Raw genomic sequence first — 21986 nt, forward strand, 5'->3', positions numbered from 1 at the left:
ATAATGCAGCAGGGCTGTTTCAGAAACAAACCCACATTAGTTGATAATAATAAATTTAGTATAGAACAAAAGAAATTTGCAGACTTGATGGTTAAACTAATAATCTACACACACAACATTGGGAAGGCGAGACCTGAAGCTTAAAGAAAGAGAGAAAACATAAACCAGTCTCTTCTTTAGTAGTACTCCGCATGCATCACTACCAACAATTAGCAATATCCTGAGTCAACAATTTCAGGTATACCCTAGCCTTATCCTAAAAAATTTGCTAGTACTATCCACATAAAAGAATAATAATTCAGCTGTTGGTTGGTCGCTTTGCAGATGTCTTGCGGCCACTGAGTCCCCCGAAATCGGCGAGGGCAGGATGACAATAAAGTAATTTGTTGATGTTTACTCAATCTCTGAATGTATACCTGAAGGCTGTGTGTTGACTAAAAAAAGGCTCTATCCTTTGATCACAGTGCAAAACACACCTTGTCTGAAAATAAAGCAATATCGAGTTCAACAACCTCTGCATGTGGGGCATAATAGGGAGATAGCTTTCTAAATAAATGATCAACTTTTCCCTGCCTCAAGAACAAAGTGGAAAGGCAACTGCTACAAGCAAAGGCTATCCTTGGGACAAATCCAGAAATTTCTTAATAACTTATTTGAGAATTGATAACTAATTCAATTTAAAAACAATGAAAACCCTCCACAGAACAATAAAAAGCTACCACATACAACAATCCATGTGAAATGTATTGTTTCAATTTCAAAAATTATTCTACATGTGATCCATTTCTTCTAATAGAATTTCTTTACCCTCAATCAAATTAAGTGTGAAGTCATAGATAAATCCTTCATATTTCCTAATTTATTCCACACATATCCTAAAGAACATGGTGTTTTTTTCAAGTGATATATCTTTCTAACACATCTATTTTCTATTTGGTTGCGGCCTTTCTATGTTTGTTTCACAATGAATATTGACAGACAGGATCGGATAGATTAAAGCTAAATAAACCAGCTATATGAAAACGGTCATGTCATTGTGTCACTATTTACCTTGTCTAGCGTTATTACGGCAGCAAAGGCGATTGTCATCTATATAAGTTGCTTGAATGCCCATCATCCAAGACCCCACTGATACATCATCATGAGCATAAGTCTTCAAAGATGCACTGCAGAATATATGGGAATAGAAATATAAGATTGGAACCATACACAGAGATGACATACAACCAATTTCTAATTTTATTAAGATGGAGCAAAGAAACAATCTAGGTAAATCAACTATAGATTGTGCTCTTGCTTGTTAACTTGAGTAATTGGATTCTTTCATCAAAAAAGTATCAGGCCATCTTGTTTGCAGAGACAAGCAAAATAGTTTCCACCACCTTCACTGGTAAAGGCACAGTTAGGAATTTGGAAGATTTACGCTTTAATGCATTCATTCTTTAGTTTAATAAATCCCACTATAAAATTAAAACTGAGTAAGGCATGAGGTTATATTAGGAATATAGGAACATCAATCCTATCTCTGAGCACAATTTATATTTATGCAGGTCCTACTTTCCCATTATAGCATGGACAACAATTAACCTGTTTATATTGATGTGCTGGGCCAAACTTTTGGAGAGTATGAAAAGTGAACCAGCTGCATGTCGGAAATACCTGAATGAATAGGAAAAGATAAAATTTAACACAGTTATCAGGACCATCTTATAAAAGGTAGAAATATTCACTTTAAGTAATCCACTCTACTAAAAATTGTACAAGTGAGACAACAGACTTAGAAAAGCATGAGATGAGATGACTGTAAATTGACTTATGTTCGGGATTAAATAACGAAGCTGGCTTTTAGGGCATGAAATATTTGAACTTCCTATGTGAACAAAAGCTGGCTTTTACGGCATGAAATATTTGAACTTCCTATGTGAACAATAAAAGTAGTTTGTTTCTTGGATATCCATATCCTATGCTCCAATAGGCAATTTTCATATTAACAAGTTTCCATAGAAAATTGAAACATGCAACAACTGGCTGTTCAGCAACTGAAAGGCTGGGTAAAAGTTTTAATTTAATATAATGGGCATGCTTTCATGGTCCTCTATTGTCTCAGCGATGAAAGAAAACACCATCGAACTCGATGTAGTCAGAAAACTAACAAGAAAATAATTACAGGTAAAAAGTATGAGAACAGAATGCCAGAAGTACTTTCAAGACAACATGGGAATGTCTGTAAATAGTAAGTATCCTGACTCCAATGATCTAGACACTTACGATTTCTCATCTCCAAATTTCCACCAGTCAGGTTCGTACCATGGCCTTCCCCTGGAAAAAAAGATAGATCCTTTGGATTAGAGAATATAAATGATGAAATACAGCAACACCAAGTTAAAAGACTTTATAGTTAAAAGAAAGCAAATTAGACCCCTCAAAACAGATTGAGAAAATTACACATATAGTAACCAAAAGCATTGCCAAAGAACATAATAAAGACATGCCATAGATAGTAATAAAGACCTCTTAAAGAATTACAATAAATGAGTTTGAGTATTTGAAGAAACCATATACGTCTAGAGATGTAACAAACAATTGAAAAGACCACAAACAAGTAGTGGTCAGACATTTTACCCTTTTACGGTTGCACCACTCTTAATAAATCTTACTAGCAAAACAAAGCTTGATATCTTAACATCACAAAATGCTTATGTCTCAATATCATAAACGTGAAAAGCACTCATAAAGCAAAACACTACAATGGAGTTTTCTACTTGCATGCAATCCAAAAAATTTGAGAAGAAAAAGGAAATTTTGCTAAAACACAAAGATATTTAAGAAAACTCTACGTGAATCAAAATTCACCCTAACTAAACAATATAAGCAACAATTGCAGAGTAGAGATAAATCCGATAAGATATGTACTCTTCAGTAACCACTTCTCCTGACTTCATACATCCAATATAAGCACTAGCTTGCTCACGACGATGCTCAAGAAGTCCAATCAACCCCTCTGTTATTCAGAAAACAAAATGATACATTAAAAAGATTATATGAAGAGAAAAAGATATATACAAAAAGAGAAGCACGGGAAATGAAAGCTCTACCGAGATCAATTTCAATATTATCATCAACTTTCACATAAAAATCAGCATCCCAGTTCTGAACTGCAGTGCTGAAAAAGAACTTTGCTTTTTTTGGCAACTCTTCTTCAGCTTCCTCATGACCCTCCTGATAAGTCAACAATGAAAAAATGTTCAGGCCAAGCTTCACGCTTGTTTACTGCTCGATTCCAGGTAAAACTCGAACACATCTGACTAGAAATTGAAACAAAACAATGCAATGTGCTGTGAGCACAAAAAACTTTTGCCTGTTGAGTACCACGAAAATATGCATCGCCAAAATAGTCTAATAAATATCAATCATCAAATGCAGGTATATGCAATCACATAACCCAAAGTGTTTGCGAAATGCATCCTTCACTGATGTTTCAAGGTAATATATGTATATCTGCTCATATAATCAAAGCCCCAAAAGTGAAAGATTAGACCAATTGCACATAGCAGTCAGATCCTAACACTTACAAGAATAAAAAAATCCTTTGTCAAACGATTTTCCTCATCAATTTTGCGGTCTAAGCTATCACCTCGATTAGCACTGCAAGTTTTAAAGAAAAAAGATGTTCACATTAATGAAGTCCATTAGCAGCAACCAGATTTGTAGCTCCAGTATTGACAATAGCCCAGGCATAAAGAGAAATAAATAAAATGACTAGGTATGAATTCCTTCTCTGATATTAAAATAGTTACTAGAGAGTGAGGTAGTACCTCCGCCCAATCACAAAACGTATGATCACTCCTCTTTCTTCAAGCTTTTTTAATGCATCGCCTATAAAAGCCCCAAAAATTCTTCATATATACAGAGCACAAAGAAACACATGAATGCTTGAAAATGAAATGTATAACCAATGGTCTGCAAGGAGACGGTGACGAATGATGACAGAAAATACATTTGTAATTTAAATCTGTCTGTGGAAATTAAATGATAACAGAAAAATTAGGTGAAAAATCAGAGCATTCCGCAACCATAACCTTAACTGACCTCTGGGTATCCAAGACCCTCTATACATATTGCGCTTCAGGCGACTACCAAATCCAGTATAAACTCCAATAACAGCAAGGAATTTTTTATCTGAAGAAGACCCACTTTTTCGCAACTGGTTCTTGAGGTAACCCTGACTCTTTGCTAGAGTCAATTCCATTTCTGCTTCCACAATTCTCCTCTCAAGATCTCTAACCAAAATGCAAGTAAAATGAGAAAGCAAGGACAATCATGCCAAACTTCAAAAACTTAGTAAAAGCATTTAACAGAGATAAACTCAAGAGACGTACTTGCATCCTAGGACCATCAACTTATCTTCAACTGTAAGAACTTTAGGTCTCTATCCAACAAGAACACAAGAAATCAGAATGACAACAAAAAGGAAAGAAGTTAATAATCTGAAAAGTCATCCATACTCATCGACTGGAATCCAACAAACCTGATCGGCGTTCTTCTTCAGTAGATTAGCAAGTAATAACCTGTTCTCCGCGTCCTGCCACAACCTAAATATAACCGACAACAAAAGGTGGAAAAAAAAAAAAGAAATTACACAAATTGGCATCAACTAGTGGCTATTAGATTATTACTATCTGTTTGTTACTCTGAAGATTTCACATAAGCACAAGAGCCTAAAAATCTCGAATTCAATCCAATCTGATTGCACTAAACTCCTTCAGTGGATACAAATACAAAGGATCCAAGTGCAAATCCAGGATTTACATTTTAAACCATATTCCAAAATGAAATAAAATTTTCGGCAAAAAAAAAAATATAGGAGTATAACCAAACAAAAGGTTCAGAATATTCGGAGATAAGACTATTGTGGATTTTCTCGGAAATGAAACAGGGAAAGAACAACAGAGATGAGAAACGGGAGAAAAAGGAACTAACCGGCCGGCGACGTAAAGCCAAGCGAGACAAGAGCAGAAGGCCATGAATAGAGATGGCTTGGAGGAATGTAGAGGCTTCGATGATCTCCATCGCCTCTCTGGTTTCGTCGATGTTGGCAAGTTCTCCATCCCAGTCCGTCCACACAGAGAGAGGGGGGGGAGATAAGACTGATAGTCAGGTTCTGCGCATAAATGTCGTAAGTTGATATAAAGATCTACGTTATTTCTACGCAAAAAATCTGCTCCGATAGAAACGATCCGAGAGAGGCAAACTGTGTGAGAATGGAGACTAAATTAAATTTAGCAAAACGAAACTGAAAATTGAAAGGAAATCAGAAAGTTTGTCTTGCTTTTTCTGCATAATATTCTTCTCTCTATTTTTTTTTTTTTTTTTTTAAAGAGGAAAATGCATTTGGATTTTGGACTTCGGCCAGAGCCCATTCAGATGCCGGCAGTTTAGATTTGTAATTTATATATAAAATGTTACTTCAAAATTTCATTTTTTATAATTTATAATTTTAATATGTTTATTTATCTTAAATTTAAAATTTTAAAAATTAATTTAATAATTTGTGGGTCATATATATATTGTTTGGAATTGAGGTAATTTTAAAACTTAAAATCATAAAATAATACGTTAGAATAGAACAAATGCGAATGATTCTATAACTTGCCTAAAATATATTAACAAAAAAGGTATATTTATACGTATAATAAAAGGATATTATTTAATATTAAAACACAAATCCATGATTAAATAACTCAAGATTCAATAAATTACGTTTTAAACTATTATGTATTAACAATAATAAAGGAACTGAAAATAAATTTTGATTGAGAAAATGAAACAAAAGTAACTTACCAACACTTAGAAGCTGCCAATATCATCACTAATCATTAACAATCCCTACTATGCCGGTAGGCCATACTATCATCAAAAGAATTGCAATTAATTTACGAAACAAACAAACAAGCCGTAAGAAAAGACTATGGATGGATTTTTCAGATCATTGTATAGCAAGCAATAAACAGCCAATTAATCCAACTAGCTAAAATTTAAAAGTCCGTCATCACTTTAAATGGGATAAACAATCGGTAGTTGGATATAATTCTAGCCTACACAACATATCTTCCCCAGCACATGGAAACAGACATCCTAGCCTTTAACAGACTGCAAAATCTTTAACTGGCTCGTGGCAAAAGACTCGACAATGAAGGAACACCTTGGTTCCTCATTTCCTCTTGTGCTCGTCTCATTTCTTCGGGATCTGTTAACAATATATATGCATATAAGATAATAACATTTGGTCAAAAGCACCAGAAACATTCCAATAGAATTTATCAGAGTATTTTCTCTATCACCTTATACTTTTAAGATAATTGATTCTACTAAATTATTTAAATGTGATATAAGAGTCAAAAAGTTAGCATTCAAAAAATGCCGTCCTAGTTTTGCCAACTAATTTCAGACCAATGTAGAATAGGCTTGTGCTTAAATCTGTATTTAGACTAATGGGCTTGGACATGAAAGAACACGGGGATGATAAATAACAAATTATGTTAACGTTAAAGTAGTGTCGACTCCATTATTGACATCTCCGTTAAAATTTAAATGCGAGAAAATACTCTATTGAAAAAAGACATAGCATAGGCTGCTCCTATGAGAGTAGAGATTGAATTATCCATCAGAGCCAAATCAAGAGAAGTCACAGTAAGCAAAGCTTTCAAGGAATTAAAAACTTTAGTATCGAGTACTTCACCTATGTTCTCCATCAATTTGGGCATTAAGAAAACAACAATCACCATAAAACCCACCATCAAACCCATTGGGCTCTTCACTATAGACATTATGGAGAAAGGCTCCCTAATCTGTAACAGGACAGGATGGTGAGGTAAGACAGCATGAAGCGAAAGCTCAAACTACTAATATATTAATACGGAAAGTAAGACCAACCTCATAATACTGCTCCTCTCTCAATGGCTCTAAAACCAACTCAGCAAGACCCCTTCTGTTCTCTGTCAGGGCTGCCTGAATCTTGCCTGGGTGTCTAGCACTAACATCCACTCGAACCTAAGAAACATAATTAGATCATTGGAAATCAATTTCCTGATTGTCAAAGCATCAAGAAAAGCTGGCTATTTAAAAAATCTTACCGGAGAAAAGAAGAAGCCTATTGCATCCACTTCAATCAAATGAGTCCCAGCTGGCACATTATGGCTTTGAACAAACATGTTAAGGAATAAAATGTACATAAGAAACGATTCATCAACGTTCTTTTCACAAACAGGTAGAAATCTGTATTGCAGGATCTATACTTGTATGACAATGTTTTTTCTTTTAAAGGCTCCTATAAGCAAGAAACTAATACTGAATTTCATTAAAAACAAAAAGTCAAAGTTGATCAATAATAGGATACAAAGAGAAATATCCATCAGGCCTCAGGAAAGTTACATTCTGGCCACCATTGAGTCTAACTTTCACATTCGACAATTTGCCAGATTGACCAAGCCCGCTAACCCCGATACCTGCCAAGCAACTTAATCAGTCATCAAACGGACTGTGGCGATAACATTAAATACTGTGCAGAGAATACACATAACACATCCACATGTATGGTTCAAACTTTCACATCATTACCTAGAATAATCATCTAAACAAAACCTATGTCAAGTAAGGCTTCAATACATCATCCATGCATCAGATGAGTGGTTAAACCAACTCCCGTAGAAGTAAAAAATTAAAGGGTGTTGACGTGATTTTCTACTCAACTGGCCGCATATCATCATTTCAGGTTAGACACAGCCAACTCCAACTAGTTTGTTTATAAAGGTGAATATACAGTTGTGTAACCTTAGTCAATGACTTCTTAACATGATTGTCATTTCCAGACGCAATGAACCAGGCATCACAAACACATGGACCGCTGCCATGGCATCTTCTGAGGAAACATTTGAAACTTATGATTGAATTATTACATCAAAGTATGACGAATATCATAGATGATTTCTTTGTGGCCTTAGATAAGAAAGATGACAATATGTAGTTCCGAGAGATTGACCTAATCTAACTTGATATCACACTTAATGAGTTTTCCAATAAATAATGCTTAGTAAATATCTTTATTGCTGAAATCTTACACTGTAGTCCACATGAAGAAAGATATTAAGTGCCAACAACCAAAAGGGCATACCTTAGGCGGCAGAAAAAACAAAAACAATGTCAGGCAAGACCCTGACTGAACGTTATTGGAAAACCATCAAACCAATTTGGAGGTAGTTCCCAAATTGCAAATAACCAGCTAAACTGGAATTCTCACCCGATAAAAGAAAACCCAAAAACTGAGTTCCGCTGTCATCAAATTTGCAAATTTGCAATACAACAACACCCACATATACAGGCTTCCTGAGGTAAACATAAACTAGTATTGTCAAGCAAAGGATCATAGTAAAAAGGTTATGCTCAATAACCGACACTATTATCTACGGCTTAGATTGACAGGATCAAACATAAGAGTAAATCAAACCAGAACAGATGATCAATTTCAACCAAAAAACAATCCTAACACTTATTGCAACAATCTGAACATGGAAAAGGAAAAGAGAATTCCGGAACATGGCAAATATAAAACATACTTTGAGGGATCCTTACACGGCCATTTATTGTGAAACCATTACCAGACCTGCAAAAGGTGAATAAGTAAAACATGCAACTGGAATCAATTTGGAGAAATCAAGATAACTTAACTGCCCAAAACAATCTAGTTTTACAGCGTAATAAATGAATAATAAGAAGAGCTTGAAGTTAAAACAATCACGATTTCTAAGCAACTAAACAGAGAACTAGGGATTTGCAAGTAGAAAATACCCGGATGAACCCGCGAGAGCCAAAGAAATAACTGAAAAGCAGAACTGCACGAAGAGCAGCGCAATAGCGGGTTTGGATCTGATGATAGGCGCCATAGTCTCAAGCTATGACAGTTGATGAAAACTAGACGATGCTGCTCGGATCCTCGGGTTCTGAAGTTTGAAGATTTGGAAATATATGCTCCGAAAGACCGAAGAGTCCAAACGGTCCATGGACAATGACATGATGATCGTTATGATCTCAAATCTAGACCGTACGATCTATGATGATGAATTGCGAACCCTCCTCCGTCTGTTGATGGGTCACAAATAACATACTGTGTTTTTCTCCCTAATTCTTAGCAAAATAAATGTTAATCAAGTTCATAAATTATATGTTAAATCCAATCTAGTTAAAAAAAATTCTTCTATAATGTAATATAAAAATTTACAAAGTTATTTTAAAAATAATAAAAATTATTTTTTTTACTTTGATGATATAAAAAAATAATTAAAATATGATACTTCTATCTAGAATTATTTTTCTGTAGATGGTAATAATAGTTTGGACTCACTTGGTCGAATTTGTGCTCAGAAAATGTTTGGTTTCTGAGAAATTTATACTCATCTTTAACTACAAAAAAAATTATAAATTTTATTAAAGTATAATCAAAACCATAAAAGATTAACACATTTTGATCTTGATAATTTTTACCTCTTATTACACTTCAACTAAATAAAAATGTAAATAAATTTTTCCAATATTTTAAAATTTACTTCTAAAGATTACTTTAGATTTTAATTGTAAATAGGATTAGATCAAATCGCATGATGTTATTAATCTTGATAATTATATATTATAATTAAACATTGCTAATATTGAGAGACTATTTAAAATATGAATGTATTAAACAGCTAAATATTGGTATGGAATTCCACCATCATATTTAAATAAAATACACTTTGCATTTTTTTAAAAGTATTTTTAATTATTTAAATATTAATTCGATGAAAAAAAAAATCAAAAACTATGAAAAATGCCAAACAAAAGAATGTTAAGATAAAACTACAAAAAAAAAAAAAAAAACCCAACAAATATATTTTCATTTACACAATCAACTAAATTACAACAATCTAATTCATCCTTTTGAGCATGCTTTTTTTGTTTATATATCAATCATGAAATTGGCATTTGCTCAAAAGGGTGGGGGAGAATTGATTCCCCCAAAAAATAAATTTAAGAGTATGAATTAGGGTTTTCAGCAAATGCTACAATCCAAACCTTTTAGAGAACCAATCAGAAAGATTAGCTATTACAAATCCTACAAACACCTGCAAAAATACCAAAGCAAGGTCAAATATATATATATATATATATATATATAATTTCAAGATTAATTAATTTCATAATTTCATTTACCCGCTAACCCATTTCTTTAAATCCAACTCAAAACAAACCCATCAAACTCCTTAAATAAATTTAGCCAACAGGAAGACATTGATTTGGAAAAGATTTTCTTTAGTGGAGAAATCTTTTGTAAGTATTATTTGTATTTAAACATTATAACATTTTAGTTTATTTTTAGATAGATTTAAAATATCATAAGAATGAGAATTATTTTAGATCTTCTCTTTTGTAAATTTTTTTTTTTTTTTTTTTTAATTCTTGAAACTAATGCTTACATAAAAAGCTAATGGCTACCAACAAAAGAAAGAGATGATAATAAATTGAGAGTTTTTCTGTTAGGATTTTATTCATTTTATTTTAAAAAAATTAAGTACAATATATTATAGAAAGCATCAAAAATATTTTATATATAAAAAGTATTTACATGTCAGTTAAAATCTCTTAAATGCATAAAGAAAATGATCCTTGATCAAAAGAACATTCAAGTATCCCCCCTGTACCATCAAAAAGTAACTGAAGGAATAAGACCTAATTGTTTAGTACAGTGCTCATACCCCTCTATGGCTATAACTCCTTTTCGACCAATCTAGCCACACTATCTAAAGCCCATCCTCAACTTACTTTAAGCCAAACGCCTCAATTTATATATTTATTGAAATAAATGCCACAATTTATAAGTTAGATGACAACATAAAAGAAGATGATTAACTTTCTCTGCTTCCCCTTGCACAGGATCTTCCATCTTTTAATGAGACTTTCTAGGCTTAAGATGCAACCCCTTACCGCTTCACAATAAAAAAAAAAAGGCTCCTCATGGGGATGCCTTTGATCATCAAAATTAAGTTCCATGAGAAATCTTCGTTATTTCTAACACTCCCAGTCAAGAAGGCATAGTAAGACCTCACTAAGAAGGATCCTCTCACACTAACCTTCCATATAGGCTTGTATAAGGCTTTTGACGGACCTACATTGTCTTGATAATAGATGAATCGAATTTATATAATCATTTATCTCTCAGTCATTGAGGTTCCTTGTCAAGTCCACAATCCAAGCTTCCCAACCTAAGGATGTGGAGAAAGAATTTGCCACCAGGCCTCTCTGTTACGAGAGCCCCAAAAGAATAATGGGAAATTACTGTTCTGCTGTTCCCCACTCTAGCAACTCATCAAACCAGAATCTCGCCTTTCGGTCTGAATCAACCTTCCAGGCAATATAATTCTGGAACTCCTCTATTCCCTTGCCAATCCTCTTCCAAAGATTTAATTCGTATGGATACCTTAAGATTCTTGAATACAGACCAATACTGTCTATAACCAACTTGCTTTCTCTGTATTCCTCTTTTTGTTATTGCTTTATCTGGTCTATCTCATGCAATTTTCTCCTTATAATTTTTCACCTTAATCTCTAATTTCCTCTTGCCTATCTTTACCTAAGCTAGTTTAACTGATGCTCATCCTGCATCATCAGTCCATTTCCATTACCTAGAACCCATTTGACTAAACCAACCCATGAACCACCCATTTTAATCCAAACACAACCAATCCTTCAAATTGCAAATATTAAACTAAAACACGAAAACATTCAGACACAAAGCCTAATCCACCTTCTGACCCATCTAAGCCTCAGCCAGACACCCCCAGGATGCTGTCAAAAGCAAATACGGGTCTTATAGACAAACAGAAAAAAGTGTAATGAAGGTAACTGATTCCTCCCAAATAGGGCTAAGGGCATCCTCCCTCCATCCCCTCCTCCTAGAAAAAGGCAGCAGTTGCAAATCAATAACATAGAGACAGCAACAAAATAGTCTCCTCAGATCATTCTGAGCACAAGTCATGTGCCAGACTCAATGAACCTATCAAATGTCCAAACATCCATTTCACTTAACCTCCAGTTAATAAAACAAATACATGCTTTGATGCAGGATGAATCATCACCTGAGCTGAGCCAAGAACATAAATTGCTGAGTAGTGACGGCCATGAATCACCATGTCAGCTACCATAGCAAGAGGAATGGTGAGTGACATGCCCAAGGTTGCTACCAAAGGAGTTGTCCACACAACACAAAGTGCCCTGAAGAGTGAATAGAATAAATTTGAAATACGATTCCAGGAACCAAAGAAAGAAAATTGTGAGGGGCTTGGAGGACCAATAACAAAAGGATTGCTTTTGATATACCAAAAATAGTCAGAGAGGACACTTCCAACAAAGCCATTGGCCAGAACAACTTCATCTACTTTAGCAGAATGTGGAATGGTAAACTTGGGTTCAATTCCCAAGGCTGTCAATGGCCAAACTGAAATGAAAATCAAAAGATCAATTATTTAGCCAGAAAATAAATATTATACATTAGTTTGTATGAGAATTTTTCAGTGATTTGTAAAAGAAAAAAAAAAAAAGAAGAAACACATCTTGTAAACTTTCCAGCAGCCAATGCAAATCACATCATTTAGAAGCCAGAACAAACCCCACAATTTGACTTTAAAGAGTAATACCTAAAGCCAATATCACTAATTCATTAGATATATATAGTAGACAAAAATGCTAAACGGGTTAAACTAACAGTAAAACAAAGATGGTATACGAACAGCAAAAAACAACCTAGATAAGGAAACTGGTGGAGATAAAGAATGATGCAATCGAATTAGGTAATATAAGAGATATTTTGTCCAATAATCTTTGCAAATGCCTTTTTAGATAGACAGCCCCCTCTTGCTGCACCTTGAATAAATTTTGTTTTCCTCTTCAGAATTTAAAAGAAGAAAAGAAGGAAATGCTTCAATAAATTTTGGATGGCAGAATCAGGAGTTCACTATGCAGAAATGAGCTCTTACCAACCCACCAAAGTGCCACAAGTGTAAATAATCCTATATATCCAAATAACTTTTGCACATCAACTCTTTCTCCTCCTTCACCGGCAAACTTCTTAAGAAGTACTGCAGCATAAGTTGTGAAGGATTAAATAAAGAAATCTCAAGATGGCAACAGAAGAATGTATTGAAAACTGAAATGACAGCAGCCAACCTGTAAATAATCCATATGACATGGCTGAAAGAAGGCCAAAGAGGTCACCCATGAGAGAGCGTTTCCCAGCGCTAAGCACAAACATCAACTGTCAATTCCCAGAAACCAAACATAATTCTGCAATATGCATAATAGGAAATTATATGTACAATGAAATATCCTGCTTGTTATGGTAGAGTATGAAGTATTCCTAACCATGCAATTAGGGTACATATGAATTTCCAGCTAATAAAATTTCCAGATGACCAAGCGCAACAGTCAAAGTTTTCAATATGAAAAGGTTTTTGGGAGTGTTATTTGAATGACAAAAGATGCCTTTTCAATCCATTGAATTCTGTCTCTAAACCCTCGAAAATTATTGCAAAACAAGGTCCATCGAAGTAGAAGCTTACCTCGAAGAGCTCAGTTGTGACTCATCTGCAGCCCAAGTTTTCCCTAGAGTAGTCATGGCAACACCAGTGATGCTAACAAAGACTGCAAGTACTTTTGCCACATTTAATGAATCTTGGCCCAGGAGAGCACCAATGAAAAGAGTAAAAAGCCCTGAAGTTGAGGATAACACTGTTGTACTTGCAACACTTGTATGTGCAAGTGCAGCATTTGACAAATACTGGAAGTACAAAATAGAACCAGTAAGAATTTCTCACCCCTTCGTATTGCACAGTAACTTTAATATCACTAAAAGATTGCATAACTTTTTTGAGAAGCAAATGCACACATGAATCATTTTTGCAATCAAATATCTAAATGTTAAACTAAAAAGATGAATTTTGTTTGAAAGTAGACCTTTAAGAGCAGCACATATACTTATTTTAAGCAAAAAACTGCTACCAGGATAAGTTTATGGGAGAAGCCAACACTCCTTCACAAATTTATGCAGATAAAAAATTTTCACCAATAATTGAATAATATACTTGTGCAAATCAAAGTTAAAGGTCAAAAAAAAAAAATGATAGACATAAATAATAAGAAATTTTTACCTCTGTTACAAACCAAATAGGGGCAAGGTAAAATCCAAAAGTTGCAATCTCTTTAGTTGTAACCTCTTTGATTTGTTTCAGCATGTGTGAGTCATCTTTGTGTTTACTGACCAGCGGCCTTGCCTCACAATCAGGAGAAAGGTCTGTTTCACTGTCTTTCCTAGTCAAAGTCCCATGCATTTCCATTTCAAAGATTCTGCTCTTTATAGGAGAACTAATGGGAGTAGGAGACTCATCTGTGCTTCCGGGATCTTTATCACTTCTAGAAGCCTTGCGTTTTAGTACTTTACAAAACCAATCTTTAATCAATGCTACTGGGAGGTAAACTACCATAAGAGAAGCTCCAAGATATGTCACTGCAAATGGCTGCTTATAGTTTGTAAAGATATCCTGTTGATTGGAGATCATTTAGCTTATTACCCAGCTTTAAGGCAATTGTATGCTTAATTATTTTATTAAACCAAAGTATCATGAATTTCGAGGGCCAACAATACCATTAGAAAAGGAATTAATCACCCTTCCTATCAAGAAAGCAATGAGAAACTGCTGATTAAGGCACTAAACAGACTATGCTCTACATAGCATAATCCATCATCACAAGCCACCAAAAAGAAGAAGATGAAGTAGGCAAATTATTCCCATGTTGATGAAATGATCCAGGTATCTCCAGACCACAAAAATTAATGATACAGTAACACTGAATTAAATAAAATGCTAGACATTTCATGCTTTATATAGCATATATACCCTCCACTTAAAGAGCCTCCAAACTTCACAAGTTGCCAAAAAGAAGATTATGCTTTAGCTGTTAAAGTATTAGCATGTTGGTGAAATGATCTAAGAACTTCTTATGAGGCACCGTTGCATGCATGTTGGAATAAGAGTTCAGAAATGTCCAAATTTGAATGGAGAAAAACAATTTTTCAACAACTTCCTAGTCGTGTTTCGACCACATGGCATCACTTAAGGGAAAAGAAAAGGTTACTAAGGAGCAGAAAACCAGGTAGCAGAGTCCAATTGACAAGTGGGTGACTCCGGGAATGTGATTTCGTTGGATAACCTTGCCGTCTATTGTGCTCTATTTAGAGTATGAAAAATAATGAAAAAATAAATATATATAAATATTTTTTCAAAAAAAAAAAAAAGGAAAAACTATATATACATGTATCTGTCTCTTCAATTCTCGTGAACCCAGAAAATCAGCTACACTAATTAAACACTAACATAAACCCCAGGTCTTATTCATGCTGATTTATGGTCCCAGACGTAATTAACTATTGCAGTCTCTTTGTCTAATCTTTCTTGCCAAGTATACAATCCCCAGAAGGAAAAATAACAAAGCGAATTATATTAATCGTATCAAAGTGCAATTGTCTTAATCAAATTCCAAAAGAAAACGTCAAGATAACAACCACAATCACTCAACCCACATGAAATAAACACACAAGTATAAACAAAAAATCGATTTCAATTCAACAAAATATACAAGCCAAACTACCAGAAAAGTTACAAGGACCAGAAAATGTTGAACCAAAGAGAACAAACCTGAGTTACTTCCGCAGAAGTGACCCATATAACAACAACGGTGGCCATCAAGAACAAACCAGCCTTATATCGCCAACCCATCATAAAAAATATATATATATATTAATGAGAAAAGCCCAGATGCAGAAAAGCAAAGGAATCCGCAGAGATCTGTAAGGTCTCTCAGATCGTCGAGCTCGGCTTTGATTTTTTCACTCCTCGACAACGAGATACCGTGAGATCCTATGAACAATTCGCATCCATATTCAGCTTGAAGGTGAAGAGATACTGGGGCGGCTGAGGGAGAAAAGGGTTGACATTCAATAAACGGATCGCAACGGAGAGGAAAAAAGACGTAGAGGTAGAGCAACGGCGAAGAAGAGCATTAATTGTGTTTAATTGAAGTTTCATTGTTTATAGGCAGAGAAGTAAATGGCTTAAAAAATATTTGGTGATTTGCCTTACTGGCACGAAAGAAATAAATAAATAAATAATTTTTTCGTCGGCTGACTATTAGTTCATAATATATTCTCTCCAATTTGTTATCCTATTGGTCCACGTCATCAGCAGCTGATATTTTCACGAACTGAAAATCAGTTAATTTTTTTTTTTTTTTCCTCGCTTTTAATTTTAGTTTGTTTTGATAAATCAGTCGTAAATTTTAGTCTTAGTTTGTTATTACTGTTAGTAGTTGTCTGTGATGAAAATATTTAAATATATATATATTTTTTCATTGATAAAAAGTTTATTGTGTTATTAAAATATACATTATTTAGAAAATAAAAAATAATATAAAAATATTTAATTTAATTAAATTAATAAAAAATGCAAAGTGCATTTCAATCTGAACTAAATCTAAACACTGTGATCTTTTATAAAATATTATGAAATGTCATATGCACATTTTTTAAGCTTTTAAACATTATTAATAAATTGAAATTAAAAATTCAGTATGAATATAATTGTTTTAAAAATAATGATTTCATGAAAAATTTAAAGAAATAAAAAAGGAATCAAAATTTTTCAACTATAAGTAACATTATTTAACAATTAAAAAAACTTTAAATTTAAATACATTATAGCATACTTACTGACGGATAAATATAGTAGAAAATTTATTTATTTAAATTATAAAACAAGAAAAAATTAATTTTCATTGACTCAGTAGATAATTTAAAAATTAAAATGTATTTGGTTTTTATTAAAATATTTAAGAATTAAAAAAAATTTTATTTATATGTAAATGATCAATAAATTTAGAAAGCACTGCATTCAATAAATTTAACTTATAATATACATATGCTTAAATGCGAAATACCGGTCCATATCTATTTTTTATTTTGAAAATTTATTTTATTGAATGTGGTAGGTGTGGGTGTCAATATTTTGGTCTCATATTAAAAGATTCCAAAATCAATGTGTTCAAATTTCTGATTATAAATAATATCATTATACACGTATGTGTGCATGTATATCACATTCGAGTTGCTTTTTTGGGCTAACCCACATTTCAAGCATTTAGCGGAATTAAGAAATTGGTAAGAGATGACCAATTGATAATAATTAATATATGGGTCTAATTTAGTCATATCAAATCTTATGATAGTGATATGACAACTCGCCGACTATAATTCCATGAATAATTTATTAGCAATTTCAATTTCCCCACTTTTTATTTTATTATGAATAATTTAAAGGAATGAAAACTTCAAAGTAATTTGAGTCACAGTAAGAAAGAATTATGAAAGAAATATTTGAACGTTAAAAAATGAAAGAATAACTTGCGCCTTCATTAATAGAAAAAAACTTATGCGTTTGTTATTAAATTGCATCAAAACTTATAAATTATTATTTTAATGGTCATAGATTGGCACATGCTGATGTATTTAATTCACTTTCTAATGTAAAATTTTATAATTTTTTTTTTAAATCTTCCACGTTGATATAATCTTACAAATGTAAGTTGGATAAATAATCATTTAACTTTTGTACTATTTATTTTTATTTAAATTAATATTATTTATTTTATTTTTTTAATCAAATTAAATAAATAAATTTAATCCATTATTTTAATATAAACTATTAATTTAGAGTACCACGTATTGAATTTATTGATACGTATTATATTTTTATTAGTTTAAATATCATTTTGAATATTATGTGATATTTCTTTTAATTTAGATAAGTTTAAACAAACTCTATTCCCAATTCTTAATTCCTCACTTCCTCTCCTTCACGTCTCTTTTTTTTATATGGTACATCAAGGCACTAATATTTAAAAATTCTAAATAGTTTAACAATCTCTGTAACGCCCCGAAAATTTGGAAAATTTGTATTTTATTATTAAATATTTTTATTAAGTAAAAAAAAAAGGCATCACGTCAGTAGACCCAGTCAGCAGTCATGGCCAACCAGGACCTGCCATGTGGCAAGACCACGTCGATCGGGGACGGGCCACGTTGGCAATCCGCGTACGCGCGATCGGACGGCCCAGATCAAGTGTGCACACGGACGGCCCAAATGCAATCGCACGGACGGCCCAGATTCAATCAAAAACGAACGGCCCAGATTAAATCAAAATGGACGACTGAGATCAAAAGGCAAAAGGGTATAAATAGAACCCCCACACCTGACCACAAAAACCCTAGCCGCCTGCCCTCGCCGGAGAAGACGAACCAGACACCGGAGAAGCCGGCCGCCGCCACCCGCCGCCGCACCGGGGAGATTTTCGACCGCCGATCGAGGTAAATTTCATACCCTCGACTCGTTTTTCCACGTTGATTTTTCCTGTTGCCAAATCGGAGCCAAAATCCCGGCCAAACGGCCAAAAAATACGGCCGAAACCCAGCGGTGCCGCCGCGCCCCTCCTCGGTTTTTGCCTCCGATGAGGCCCTTCCCGGTCTCCGTTTGATGCAATTTTTATATCACCGTAATCACCATTCTTTTCTCTACAGGTTGATTGGAGCCGAATCACTAAAACACGAACCTCACCGGAGAGCCGCTGCACCCGAGAGCACTGCCGCCGGTAAGCTTCGGTTTTCCGTACTTTTTTGGCCCCCCGAGGGCCCTAAGGTTGTTTTATCGCATGGACCGATGCAAGTGTGGCCGAATTCGGCCGGAAACGGCCGAAAACGACCAACCCGAGGCGAATCGCCGCCGTGCCGGAATTGCGATATTGGCCAAAAAGGGGCCCTGTGCCTAATTTGGGATTTTTTGGAACACGTGCAGGTACCGGTAGTGCGTTTCAGTTCTCCAGGAAAAATTTAGGGAAAATTAGGGACAGCCTGTAGGCGCACTGTGAAGCCGTGTTCGGACCCCGAAACAAGTAAGGACCCCTCACCCTATTTCCTATCACGGTATTAAAGTTCAATAATGATAAAACGGTATTTCTTGAATCAACGAATGTGTGAAATTTCTTAAGGTCGCTAATGGAGCCCGAGTCTAATGTGTTTGTCGGTTAACTGTTATTTGGCATATTTTACAGTTTTAAATGCAGTATGAGGTCTGATATTTTCATTTCATTGTTTCGCGTGCATATTTTACTGTTTTATTGATTATGGGTTGAATGACTGAGAAACCGATGTTGTATATTGTCTTGTTTGGCATAAATTACTGTTTGCTTGTTTGTATGTAAATTGATGATGCTGACTGAGGAAAAGGAGAACGAAAAATTATGTAAATTGTTAATTGTATAATGTGGTCAGCCTGACTAGATATCCTAGGAGATGGTGGACGGACCAGGTCCGTAGGGAACCCTACCGGGATTGTGGTCTCTCATACCGGACGGGGTATGGAGACCTTATGTGTTTTGGCGCCCATACCGGACGGGGTATGGGGACGGCCCTGGAATCTGATTTCGAGTGTTAAGGGTTAACGGGTAGCGGGACCCCTATGGATCCCCATGGATACTAGTGGGCTATTAAATGAGGAAAATATGTTGTGTAATGATTGAATTACAAAAGGCGTGATAAGTATTATGTTATACAGTTTATATGATTCCATTATGGTGATAATGTTATTGCTTTCGTATATCGTTTTATGAATTTCACCGAGGTAAGTGGATGGTAAAAGATTCATTATTGATAAAAGGATTTGTTGTAAATTATGCTCCATTGGTTTTTTTGTGTTTTCTACCCACCTTTACCTCCGTGACGGTGAGATATCGTGATGTCTTTACTGGGCTAGTGTAGTTCATTCCTTATTTAATCATTTCAGATCAGGAAGACATTGTTCCCGAGCCCGTTCCGCAGGAGGACGACGAAGGGGACGCTTAAAGACTCCATAGTTATATTCATAGTTTTTACTTTCGAGTTTCTCCTTTAGTTACTTTGATCTTTTATATTTTGTGAGCACATTTTTGGTTTTAGTGTAAGGGATGTTAAATCGAAATTTTGACTTCGCTTCCGCATTTAATATTTTTAATACACATTTCATTTTAAATTTTCGGGGCCGTTACAATCTCTCATAACAATACGAGATTTCACTAGAATATCCATAGAAACTTAAGTTAAGCTTTCGAAGTCGTGTGAAATTATTTGAGAATATATGAACACTTCTGTCAAATATATTTGGCTTAAATCGAGAATCTTCAACTTCTTTAATTTGGTCAAATTCTTATGAATTTCACCACTAAATATATTTTATTAGAGCAAAATCTCTTGAACACTAATAAATTTTGCAATCCTCTATTGGATATTTGTAAAAGCCTCAATCCCAATCAAAGCTAAACTCCTTAAGTTGGTGAAATTACCGATGATGCAAGGAATAGGTCCGATCAAAATTGGGTTTTCAATTGACACTAGTTCCTCAAGGCTTGAACTCAAGCCAAAGGGAATATCAAATTTGTTTGATATGTAATCGAAACTAAGCTCGTAATATGAACAATTTAGGTTAGTATGAAACAACATTGAAATGGAGAAGTAATCACAAATGACACTATATCGGGTAGAGGAGTAAAAGTGATCGAGGAGATTGAGCACCAAAAGATTATGGGTTAATGGAATGGAGAACCTCTCTATGGGTGTTTTCACTTAATTTTTTAGATATAGATTTATTAGTAGGTGATATTTACAAACTCTTTGCTTGCATCTACCATAGAGGGAGAGAGAGAAAGAGAGAAAAAAAGAAAGAGATGAAAAAAAGAGGAAAAAAAATTAGGGATTGAAGATGGAGGTTGGACCAAATTGGATATTTTTTAATATGAACCGATTCATATATATTTACGTGTATATTTTTATTTAACAAGTCAAATGTTATATGACATCTAATGTGTGTTTGAACCAACTAAATATTGTTATATGTCAAAACTATATTTCTTAAGTTAATGAAATTATTAATGATATGATAGGGAACAAGATAAATTATCTAAATAGCTTGAAACGTAATAACATGAATATAATTAAATTTGGATGAAATGACACCAAATTAAAAAAGTAGTCGCAAACAACGTTATGTGGAGTAGAGTAGTAAAAGTGATATGAAGAGATGGAGTGCCATGAGATGATGGGTTAATATAGTGGAAGACCTTCCCACGAGTGCTTTTACTTGTTCATTTATATATGAGTTTTTCAGTAGATGATACATGAGACATTTGTATCTGAATCTACCATAAAGAAAGGAAGATGGAGAGAGAGATGAGAACGAGATTGAGAGAATAATTAAAGATTGGGGATGAAGATTGGATTAAATTAATTTTTTTTATCTAATATGAACTACTTTAGATTGATGCGCATGCATATTTTTATTTAACCTATAAAATATTATGTGATATTTAACGTATATTTTGATTAATTAAAAAATTTATATATATTAATAAATTATGTACATGACATTTAAAATTAATGATGTTAGCTATTAAAAATAAAAAGAGGCTAATTTAAATATTTTTAAAAAAGATACAAATTAAATCAATATAAAATTTGAAACAAGACCAACTTTAAAAAATAGTTCAAAAATAAAATTTATAGTTTAGCCTATATATAAAATTTTGTGGGAGTGTATCTAAATTAATTTCTATCAATAAAGAATATTAGTTATTTCTAAAATTAGTTTAATATTAAAATATGTATATAAATAATAAAATAAATATGTTAATGACACAGTTAATTTATTTATTACGTATATAAAGTTTAAATAGTACATTATCATGTCCGGCAAAAGCGACAAGATAGAAAGCGGACAAACCAAGACAGCTCATCTAGTCATACGTCGTCGTTTTCTTCTTGAACCAAA

The 21986-nt window shown here is 33.8% G+C and overlaps 3 protein-coding genes across 4 annotated transcripts; all 3 read right to left on the reverse strand.

Moving 5' to 3' along the window:
- Positions 1-4: 4 nt before the first annotated feature.
- LOC110807054 (Galactosyltransferase family protein) lies at positions 5-5411 on the reverse strand. The gene is made up of 12 exons (XM_022032073.2): positions 4981-5411; positions 4529-4592; positions 4380-4429; positions 4090-4280; positions 3816-3876; positions 3573-3645; positions 3096-3219; positions 2914-3001; positions 2269-2319; positions 1588-1659; positions 1051-1166; positions 5-481 (listed from the first exon to the last, which is right to left on the reverse strand). Exons 1-12 carry the CDS (start codon positions 5106-5108, stop codon positions 459-461), a joined length of 1041 nt encoding a protein of 346 aa, XP_021887765.2. The 5' UTR covers positions 5109-5411; the 3' UTR covers positions 5-458.
- Positions 5412-5956: 545 nt separating this feature from the next.
- LOC110807055 (ER membrane protein complex subunit-like protein (DUF2012)) lies at positions 5957-9055 on the reverse strand. Its single transcript, XM_022032074.2, has 7 exons — positions 8845-9055; positions 8613-8659; positions 7397-7505; positions 7134-7197; positions 6934-7050; positions 6740-6848; positions 5957-6247 (listed from the first exon to the last, which is right to left on the reverse strand). The coding sequence occupies exons 1-7, from the start codon at positions 8937-8939 to the stop codon at positions 6162-6164; spliced, it is 627 nt and encodes a 208-aa protein (XP_021887766.1). The 5' UTR covers positions 8940-9055; the 3' UTR covers positions 5957-6161.
- An 849-nt stretch (positions 9056-9904) lies between these two features.
- Positions 9905-16200, reverse strand: LOC110807044 (EamA-like transporter family). 2 transcript variants are annotated; one of them, XM_088206819.1, is made up of 8 exons: positions 15777-16200; positions 14232-14621; positions 13644-13861; positions 13252-13322; positions 13062-13163; positions 12406-12523; positions 12165-12300; positions 9905-10154 (listed from the first exon to the last, which is right to left on the reverse strand). In XM_088206819.1, exons 1-8 carry the CDS (start codon positions 15858-15860, stop codon positions 10092-10094), a joined length of 1182 nt encoding a protein of 393 aa, XP_088062945.1. In that variant the 5' UTR covers positions 15861-16200; the 3' UTR covers positions 9905-10091. The 2 variants fall into 2 exon arrangements, with proteins under 2 accessions (XP_088062945.1, XP_021887755.2); XM_022032063.2 differs by lacking the exon at positions 9905-10154 and adding an exon at positions 10547-12082.
- Positions 16201-21986: the final 5786 nt, after the last annotated feature.

Source organism: Carica papaya, chromosome 7 (assembly GCF_054855325.1).
Source record: "Carica papaya isolate Zhongbai chromosome 7, ASM5485532v1, whole genome shotgun sequence".
NCBI classification, from domain to species: domain Eukaryota; kingdom Viridiplantae; phylum Streptophyta; class Magnoliopsida; order Brassicales; family Caricaceae; genus Carica; species Carica papaya.